Genomic DNA, 10467 nt, shown 5'->3' with positions numbered 1-10467 from the left:
CCAAAAGTATGACCTTGAAAATATATAAAACAATATTAATTTAATTGATTTAGGGTTTGATTTATACGCCTTTAGCGAAGTTTAAGAAATGTTGTGGCTCATATTTCTGTGCAAAGTGGCACAATGCAGTTTAGAAGCATTACACCAGCATATGATTTATTAAAACATAATATAATGCAATGTATTATAAATAACTTAATCTATAATAATACAAGTCTTCCTTTGTTACAAAGACAGAAGTTGATTTCTCTAAAAACTCTTACGGTACCGTATTGGCTTATTCAACTGAACAGCAAGAACTTGAGGATCTTTTTGCAACCACCTGTGAGGACAGTGCCTCATATCGATGATCGTAGACACCGACAGAGCTTGAGGTGAAAAGGAATAATTGATGGAGTGGATGCTGATTCCGGGAGACGGAAACCGTGGATGTCTTAAGCAAAGTATTTATTATAAGAGTTCAATATATATCAAGGAGATTTCTGGTTCGTTCACACAGATCAACAAGGTGATCTCAGTGTATGGCGCCCCAAGACAATCTGCCTGTTCCCGGTCTCTGTAGTGTATTTAGTTCAGGGCAACGTCGTCATCTCCCCGCGACTATGACACCTCGAGAGAGACTTCAGCTGCTCGAGGATTGTTGTGGCTTGCCGCAGGCAGGTTGACCTTGCTTGGTGCCCGAGAAGACTTAACAGTTTCTCACGGAAGGATAGACAACATTCCACGACGGGGGGCTGCACTGATTCAACAGGCAGAAAGAGTGTGTGCCTCACACAGAGTCCAACAGCCACACTGTGCGGCGGGATTCTCCATCCAGCACAAACACAACTCGGGTCAGGCCTTCCACTCGTCTCAGTAGAATCCCTAAATCCTGTCTGACAGGGGGGAGGGGGGGGCAGGCTTATTTCAGAAATACATTTTAAATGTGGGTTAAAAAAATAACCTGACTGGATGTCCAACCAGCATAGGATGCTTGAAGAGGGAGGACCCCTGCGCAGTGAAAGGGCCATTTTCAGATTGGAAGTGACTTGACACTGTCCAATCATACTCCACTGACCAGGAGAGCGCCTGGTTGGACGGTGAAAAAAACCAATGGGAAATTTCAGTAATATGCTGTTAATGAACAGGGAAAGAGACGATAGACACAAGCTCTTGTCAGCTAAATAATCTAACACTGAGGAAGTCGTGGACAGACCGGAGCTATTCACCTCCCTTCGCCTCGACCTCAGGCAGCTCACAGGAGAGACGCCTTCTCCTGCCCCGACCGAAGAGGCGAAGAGAAGAGGCCCTTGTCCCTACACAAGCCTCCAACACTCCAGAGGCTGTAGACGGAGCAGGTCAGGGTGGGCTCCAGCTTTTGCTCACACTCCTTGAGCAGTGTAATGAGTATTTTTTTAAACCCAAAATATTGGATAAAAAAAAGTGGATGGAATGCTTCCATGAATGCATCCAAAAATACTTTTGGACTATATAAGCACAGCTCCTGTTTGTGTTTCGGTGCAGGTTGACCATTTCATGCTCATGAGCAGGGTCATTCATTCATATATTTCACATTTACTCAAGTACTATACTTGTGTATATTTGAGACGTCGGCTACTTGTACTTGACTTTGATATTTCCATACAATTTTCATAACAATTGACCAGGTATTGGTTTACTTTTTTACTCCACTTCTGCGTCACTGAACAGATTAAGACTTATCTACACAACAAGTGATGGAGCTCAAATAATTAGGTGCATTTCAACATTTACGGGCTGACACTTGTAAGCAGCATAAAACTGGGGGACCCTGAAGAGACCTTGAAGTGAGTGCTAAATCCATTCAATTGTATAGTATGTGTTGAACAGTGCACACAGTAGATTAAGAAGTTCAAATTACAACATTACAATACTGTTACATAGATATGAACAATATATGTGTGTGTGTGTGTGTGTGTGTGTGCAGCATCCAGACCCCCGGGGAACAGAGAACCATCATCTCTGTATCTGAGTGACAACTCCCCGACCGCCCCTTGAAAAGTGACTTATCTCCGCTGATAAGCATGTCACAAAGCAAACGGCGCCCACCCACTCAAATGCCACACATCCTTCTCCCAAACCCATGCTCCTTACAACAACTGACTTTTTTTCTTCTTCTTCTTTTTGAATCTGAACCCACATATGTTAATTCTGGTAACACAAACCAGCGAGGCTTAAAAGGAGGCACTGCCACCTCATTTATTAATAATTGTTAGTGTATAAGCACTGAGCACATCACTGGACTGTATAGGACAGCTCGGGAGCTGTGGTGGTTGGGGGTTGGTGGCGACGTGTCATATTCTGCAAGAAACCCTTCAACTCACCGCCGCCATGCAGCTTCATCAGAAATGACTGAACATTTCCTTTTTGTAATCTTCTGGTGAAAGTTGAAATAAAACAGCAAATGAAATGGGGGCATGTCAGTTCATGTCCCGGAACACACGCGCAAACCGAAGTTCATGTGATCATAATTAACTCTCCAGTGAGAGTGGGAGGAGGAGGAGGAGGAGGAGGAGGAGGAAGATGTTGATAACTGCACAATCCCTCCACATCAGCCACAGCTCTCAGCGCCATCACTGAATCCATCCTCGGCGCTCTTCCTACAAACCAAAGTTTTTTCTCGCTGACACCGTGACAGCGGTGTCACGATAAGACCCGGGGCGCCATTCCCGTCCGAACCACTCGTTCGCCTCTACATGGCACCACTTTTACGCATGGCATTCCAGCGCGGACAACAGGACGGACAGGAGCCCTGAGCGTACGCCGCGCGAAGTCATCTCTGTACAGCTGTTATTAACACTTATTCGAGGTAAGCGACGTCTTGATTTATGCGGCAAATGAGCAATCTTACCCGCCGTTTTTAGGAGAAAAAAAACGGGTAAAAAACAACAACAACAACAACAACAACAACAACCCCAAAACCAACAGCAACCCTTCACTTCAGTCCAGTTCAGTCTGGCGGTCGGTTTGCTGCGACTTTGCGGCTAAAATATGTTTTTGTCCTTAAAGAAAGTTGATAATAAGAGCCAGACGTCATTAAGGCGCGCGCGCGCAGCTGATCTCAGCGTGCGGGCACGCGCAGCGCAGCTGTTCAGTGTTAGGTTAGAGGGCTGCCGGGAATACGCGCTTCTGTGGCACACACACGTGTGTGTGTGTGTGTGTGTGTGTGTGTGTGGGTGTGTGTTTGGGTGTGGGTGTGTGTTGTGGCCACTAACCCACTGGAACTTTACCATCTGTCTATACTGCCGTCGGTTTTTCTTTTGTGTTTTTTTTCCCCTTGACCTAATATGGACTTCAGTGAATATGACTGATAAAGTTTGACGTCACATTGATATTTAAACGATGCAAGTGATGACTGTGTGTCTGCTATTGGAATAGGTGTGTAATGTTTTTGTTTTTTTAAAAGCTCTTTGCTTCATGGTGAACCAGACACAGTCCCTCATATTTGTCCACAAATGTCCCTCATATTTAAATGAGCTTACTATTCCTATTATTGTCGTCTCCCCCCCCCCCCCCCCCATGTTGGTCCTGATCACTCTAAACAAATCAAGCATCAAATATTAAGAAACGGCAAATTTGAGCTTTTGGAGTTCCTGTTTTGGGGGTTAGGGAAAAGTTCCCCGCTGACACTATACCACATCCCCTCAATTATTCAGACCAGAATGACTCAACACACTGAAACCATGGCAAGTCAAGGGGAGCTTGCGAACGCTGCTCAGAATGGGAGGGTGGCGGTGGCGTTCTTGATTTCACTCAGGGTAAAGGCATCTGAATTCTCTCCTCTTTTATATCTGTTTCCCCTAACTGGCTGCTTTCTCTGTTGTCCCTCGGCAAATGTTCAACTCTAACCGAAAGAGGTACAGCTCAAACGTCCCTCTCTTCATTATCTCTCTCCCTCTTCCCTCACAGCTCTAATCCTCTTTTACGCCTGATTACATTAAATATTTATGCTATGAAAGCCGAGCCGCCAGAGTAAGCACACTGAGGTGTGTGTGTGTGTGTGTGTGTGTGCGCATCTGCGTGCTTATTTGTGGTCACACTAATATGTTAACAACAAGCAGGGGACTTCCTCTAAAGGCCCCATGAGTCACTGCCTACAGTTGGTTGTAGGACACAGAGAGGTTTGGGGATACATGCACACCCACACAGGGTCTGCACTGCAGGGGAACTTCTACAGTTACGTAATCTTTATCGAGAGGGAAAAACAGGGAGAATACTAACAGGAAATCACATTGAGAGGCCTAGTACTCAGGTTAAAGTACTCTATGCTCTCAGTGCCTGCCAGTGGATAAAATGAGCTCAAATTGAAGTCTCTCTCTCTCTCTCTGTCTTCCAGCCGCCTGCAGCCCTCGTGTGCCAAAAGCCATGTTTTCCAAGGCCACTGCCAACTTCGTCCGTCAGATTGACAAAGACGGAAGCCTCATCCACGTGTCTCGGGTAAATGACTCGTGCAAGCTGGTTCCCATGGCGCTCGTTGTAAAGCGCAGGCGCCTCTGGTTCTGGCAAAGGCCCAAGTACCAGCCGACAGATTTCACCCTCGGCAACTTGTTGCTTGGCGACAAGGAGCTCAGTCCTGGTATGTAGGTGTGCGTGCACACCAAAAATCTTAGTTACATGAATATATATATATATATATATTTCAGAGAGAAAATGTTTTTCTCAAGTGCATGAATCATTTCTCAAACACGCCCAACACCACATGTCTTGTCAGGAGTGTGTGATGGCGAATTTTTGAGCTACAAGGGGACGTTTGGAGACAAACTCTCTGGTAAGCTGGACACCAAGGCTGGCGCCGTCAGTGTGGAACTGGAGGGCCGCGGCACCTCCGAGCTCCAATCATGCTTTGGCGAGCTGAGGAAACAGGAACTGGATGTGAAGAAGCTGTTACGTGACTCCAGCGGCAGGTGTTAAATAATTCCTTTTTTCCTTCCGTTTACACACCGCAGCTAGTCAGAAGACGTTGACGGGATGATGACTTCATCTCTGTCAGTGTACAAATGTGTGTTTGACATCAGACCAGTGTCATGCAAAGACTTAACCGCAGCTACAAAGATCAGCAGTGTCACATGCCTTTAATGGTTCTTGAGACCATTTCAAATCAGCATTTTATATGACAAATCTTCTGAACGCACACCCCGAGATGTTGTGGATCAGGATCTGTTCCTCTTTCCCTCAGGCTGGTGGACATGCAGCACGTGCTGGTGCAGCAGCTGAAGAAGCGGACGGAGGTGCTGGCGATCGTGAAGGACCGCATCCTCACCACCAACTCCGGCAGAGTCACCCAGACGATTAAGGAGCAGTGCACCTTTCAGGGGGTGCTCGGTCTGGTGGGCATGCTGGCGAGCTCTGTTAAGGTGAGAGACCAGTAGTTAGTAACAAAAATCCTTGTAATTGCATCAGAAAACCCTGAGGAAACACTGAATATTTATATTCATTTGTGGTTTGGTTAAAATCAATTCAAGCTGTGCAGTTATTCGAGCTTCAATCCAAAGTCTACAAATCTCTCCTTTGCGTGTGTTGTTGTTTGTGTGCGTGTGCAGGACAGCAACAACATCGAGGTGGACAGTGATGTCTCATTGGAGATCCCGTCGCATACCGTCATCGCATACAGTGTCCTGGAACTAGAGATTAAAAAGGATGGACGCTACAGTGAGTGTAATTTTAATATTGCAATGTCATTTTCCCCTTTAGACCCTGTTATGGTGTCGAATCTTAAATATTGTGCAACGTGAACACACTAATCACACTGTGGATTCAAATTTCACATGACACCATGTCTGCAATAAATACTAATTGCACGGATCCATGGATCCTTTGGCTGCATCCCACTTGCATACCACACCCATGTTTCCTCCTCTCAGTGTTTCTCTATGATGTCGTGTGTGTTTTTCAGATGTGTGCCTACAACCCGGCACGATAGGAGGCTTTGAGGCCGACTCGTCTGCAATTTCCTGTCCGTCCCCCGATCCCTCAAATGATATTGTGGATGGCAAGTTCAATGGGGAGCATCATCCGGAGAAAGTCCCTTTGCGCGCACAGCAAAATGGTTTGTGTCCATTCAATGTTGTTAAATTTGTCGTTATCATTTTTCTGTTTTTATGAGGAAGTGAAATAGCAGAAGTGAAGTTCCCTTTTCTCCCATTCACTGAAAGTACTGTGGAAATGTATGAAACGTTGCAAGGTCGATTGGGTCAAGGTCAACCCATGTCACGGTTGGGTTGACCTCAGTAGTAAACACTGGAATGAAAATAAACTATAAAACATATGACCATAGGATACTTAATATTTAGTGTATCTGGCATCTGGATTTGGATCATCATCGGAATTAATGATTAGATGAATGTATAGCCAATGCTATCAAATTCTGCAGGACTTGTCAGAGTTAAGATGTTCAAGTGTCAATAACATTTTTGTTCTAACTGTTTAAAGTGTTCAAGAATTATGGTACTGGGTGAGATTTTAATAACTATAGGTAACTAGGTAAACAATGTGGAATATTAAAATAATCCAATGGGTTTTATGTGTTGACAGAGAGAGGCATGGCGATCGATACAGTATATGTTGGGGTTACAAGCAAACACCCCCAAAAATATTAGTAAAAATTCCCAACATACAGTTGTCAGGGAGGTTGTTCTTGTAACCATCCAGTGTAGCGCATCCATCATATCACAGGAAGACGTCTGAGGCGTTGTAGCTTTTACCTTCAGAGCTGATGCAGTTTCTCATGGTCTCTAACAGGATCGCAGGAGGTGGAACTGTCGCCACTGGCGGAGCTCCCCCAGTTAACCCGCCGTGCCTTGTTCCAGGAGCTCCAAGAGACAATGAAGGACAGAACTGCTCTGTCATATCTGCAGTGTGTGGTGAGTGACGCAGTGGCATTACCCCAACAGTGATACACCTAATGTTGTGAGGCCCACTTTCTCATCTTGTGAAAATAGGAGCTGTCAGAGTTTGGGCTCACCTCTGCAGGGTTACAAGTAAACTATAACCCAAAGGGACATACTGTATATTGTCCCCAAAGGGCAAGAGTTTATTCCTTCCTAGACAATTATACTGAGGCAAACATCTATAGCACTCTCAATCTGTTCTCTCCATTTTCCTGATTCTCTTTCCGTCAGCTGGAGGAGCTGTGCGGCGGTGAAACACTCGACCCGGCTGAGAGAGAGGAGCAGTTTGAGGGTCAGAGGGACTCGGTGTCGGCGGGCCCGGAGTGCAGCCGTCCCGCCAGCGCTGCTCACCTACACGCAGCTCACCTGTTGGTCAGTGCCATAGAAGGTGAGGGGAAACTCCCGAGCTTGTGGGATGTAAAAAAAACTGTTTTCATACTGCGAAAAAAAAAATTAGCTAGTAAATCATTTTCTACACTTTAATCTCGTTATGTCTATTGTTCTTGCAGAGCTGCCCGATGAAACACTGAGCGTGCTGAGCGAGAGCCGTGCAGATTTTCTCGGGGCCTTCGACACACTGGTTAGTTAACTTATTTCATTTATTGCACATCTTGAAATTGTTGAATTCACTGGATTCCATCTCTAAGTATGACTGCCCACAGCTGAATCCAGTTCTGTCAGAGAGTTCTTCCTGTAAAAAGGGTGTTTTTGTCTCTCCCCACAGTCGCCACGTGCCTGCTCATTGTGGGATTTGTTGGGTTTTCCCTGTAATTTTTATAATATTGACCTCATTAGGAAAGTGCCATGAGACAATGTATGATTTGGCGCTATACAAATAAAATTGAATTGAATTGAATTGATAACATACGAGTTCAATTATTTTTATTAACTCACTTATTTGAAGGAGCAAAAGAACTGAGTTATTAAGGAAAACATTTAATTTTTTTAATTTCAATTTTGCCTTGGGAAAGTCTAATTTTTTCCATTTGTTTTAAAGGAAAAGTTCTGAGAAGATTGATATGACTCTTAGGTCTGTGCAATAATTTTGTAGCCAGTTAGCTTAGCTTAGCACAACGGGGGGAAAGCAGCTGGCCTGGCTCTGCTAAACTAACTAGCTACTGGCAGTGTGTGCATTATAACCTGTTGTTTGGTAAACTAAGGAATTACTGACGCTTTTGGCAAACAGTCATCACCACTTCCATAAAAAAGAGCAGCTTTGCAACAAAGGGTTATTTATCCATCTGTGCATATATCTGTTTCAACAGGTGTGCAGGTTAAAGGAGAGCGTCGGGCCCCTCCCCGTTCAGCGTCTCCCCGTCCCGCTGCTGGACAACCAAGCCTTCCAACTGGCAGAGCAGCTGCTCGGCTCCACCAGTGTGACGCTGAAGAGAAACAGCGACACCCTGTGGACGGAGACGGGGGAGAAAGCAGAAGTCCTGCCTCTGCTCCTCTGCCTCAGCGTACGTGGATTGTCCTTGTTGTGCAACGGGCCGGAGTAGTGCACTTCTATATTCTGTCCATTTCTTTCTTTATTGTTAAGTTTACGAGTCTATGAGCTCATGGTTTATCAAATAACCTCTTTATATCATTACTATTACTGTTTTTATTGAGACTGCTTGGTATTTGTTATAGTATCATACAGAGAATATATATTTTTACTACCTAAAGCAAGCACTTCTTGTTCTCTTTAAACATATATAATATTTACACATTTTGTACGTGAACAGGCACTTGAGAAAAATATACATTTATTTACAAATTATTATTGTTCAGTAGGAATCCAGTTGTATTTTTTTCGTGCATTGGTTTTTAGTTCACAATAAAAATGTGCATGTCTTGCTCATCAATAGTTTGAGAAAATCCAGCAAGCAGCCGCAGGATCGACTGAAAACGTACAGTGATTAAGCTTAAAGAAGTTCTGATTATTTTTAACTCAACCGTCATGTCATAGATTTCAAACAAAATATGAAATGTGATGCTTTGCCAACAATACACGGAATTGATGACATGTTTACGGTAGGATAAAAGATGTTTCTCGCCTATTGTTGCCAGGATTTTAAAAATCCATTTTTAATGAAGCTGCGTATTATTGCTTAACGTTCATTTATTTAACATTCCCTTTAATATTGCCATTGAATAATAAAAAATATGTAATATTTTAAAATAAAGAAATTGTTTATTTAAATGCAATTTTGTGTGTTGATACATGGACTATGATTTTGTGAAGCTGCAGGCCTTTGCAATGATCTTGCCACTTCCCCATTGGTCAGTTAACATTGTAATTTATTGTTGTTCACGGAAAGAAAAGAAAAAAGCTTAATTTAATGTTATATTGAGCCAGCTTGCTTTTGATACATTTTGAAAATTATTTTTGTCCTTCTCTGTCTTGCCTCTGTCAAAGTTGATCACTTTGTTGTGCGTGAATAGCAAATAAAGTATATTTTAAAAATGTTTGTTTTTGAATTTAACTCCTATGCTCAGTGGTAAAATAACAACAACTGAACTTTTCTTCTATTTAAAAAATAATGACATTTCTTAGGCCCCTTAGCTAGCAAGCTTGAATTATGGACTGATAATGGGAGTTTCAGTTGGAGTTTGGTAAAATTGCAATTCATTTCTAAATCTGCTAGAAATTTGGCAACTGTCATCACTAAACTATAATCTCAACTGGATTGTTACATCTCGTCTTTGACATTTTATTTCTAATCTAGTGATAATCAATTTATCACACATGGTACCTGGTAGATCAGATAGTATTATTCCACTGCAAAAGTTCTTATCTCTGGTAATATAATGAAGCCGTTGTGTAGATAGTGCTGAATGCCCCCAGTGTATGAATGGTCTATGGTGTGTGTGTGTGTGTCGTGTGAGGAAATGGGCCTAACCATAAATAGACAAGGTAGTCTATTTGTGATTAGGCCTGCCAGACACAGGCCCAGGGGGTAGAGAGGTTAGTGCAGGATCCTCTGTATGAAGTGACTTGATTTTAAGGCGTAGAGCTCAGTTAAAGACACAAAAAAAGGCAGAACAACCACAAAGTCTGTACTATGGACTCGTCATCGGCAATTGCAAAGATCACGTCCTGGTTACCATCATTCTGATCCTTGGGAAATGAATTTTGATTCATTTTTCAAATCAAATATCTTAATCCACATGAATGCATCTCATGAAAACACATGGTTCTGCGGGGTTGTAGAAATACAAGTTGCGCAAGTTGTGCAATGTGTTGCTGAGATTTACAGCTGTGCAGGATCTTCAGGAGAAGATCGCCATCCTGCTATGGTGGGGTAGGGGGGCATTGCTGTGGGCTTTTTTTGGGGGGGTGGGGGGGTGTGAGCTGGAGAGTGGAGTCATGGGGGATGGTTTCAGGAGTGTCGCACTAGTCTTTTAAAGCGATAGTAAAACTCACGGGTGAATTTTTTATGGAGCAGGGGGGCCTTAGGTTTGAAGTTTATGATCTGTCTGAGCCCCTTCCAGACAGGAGCAGAGTCGTTAGCTGAGAACTGTTTTTGTAGTTTTTAGTCGCAGTTCCTCAGGTCCAACATGTTAACTAGTCTGCGGC

The 10467-nt window shown here is 43.6% G+C and overlaps 1 protein-coding gene across 1 annotated transcript; it reads left to right on the top strand.

Annotated features, from left to right (window-relative positions):
* Positions 1-2531: 2531 nt before the first annotated feature.
* On the top strand, positions 2532-9356 carry LOC118292412 (gasdermin-E-like). The gene is made up of 10 exons (XM_035621342.2): positions 2532-2827; positions 4355-4594; positions 4730-4922; positions 5195-5372; positions 5559-5667; positions 5912-6064; positions 6757-6878; positions 7137-7293; positions 7415-7485; positions 8171-9356. Exons 2-10 carry the CDS (start codon positions 4384-4386, stop codon positions 8402-8404), a joined length of 1428 nt encoding a protein of 475 aa, XP_035477235.1. The 5' UTR covers positions 2532-2827; positions 4355-4383; the 3' UTR covers positions 8405-9356.
* Positions 9357-10467: the final 1111 nt, after the last annotated feature.

Source organism: Scophthalmus maximus, chromosome 22, assembly GCF_022379125.1.
Source record: "Scophthalmus maximus strain ysfricsl-2021 chromosome 22, ASM2237912v1, whole genome shotgun sequence".
NCBI lineage: Eukaryota > Metazoa > Chordata > Actinopteri > Pleuronectiformes > Scophthalmidae > Scophthalmus > Scophthalmus maximus.
The sequence above is the reverse complement of the archived record's forward strand: the minus strand, read 5'-3'. Positions and strand labels throughout refer to the sequence as shown.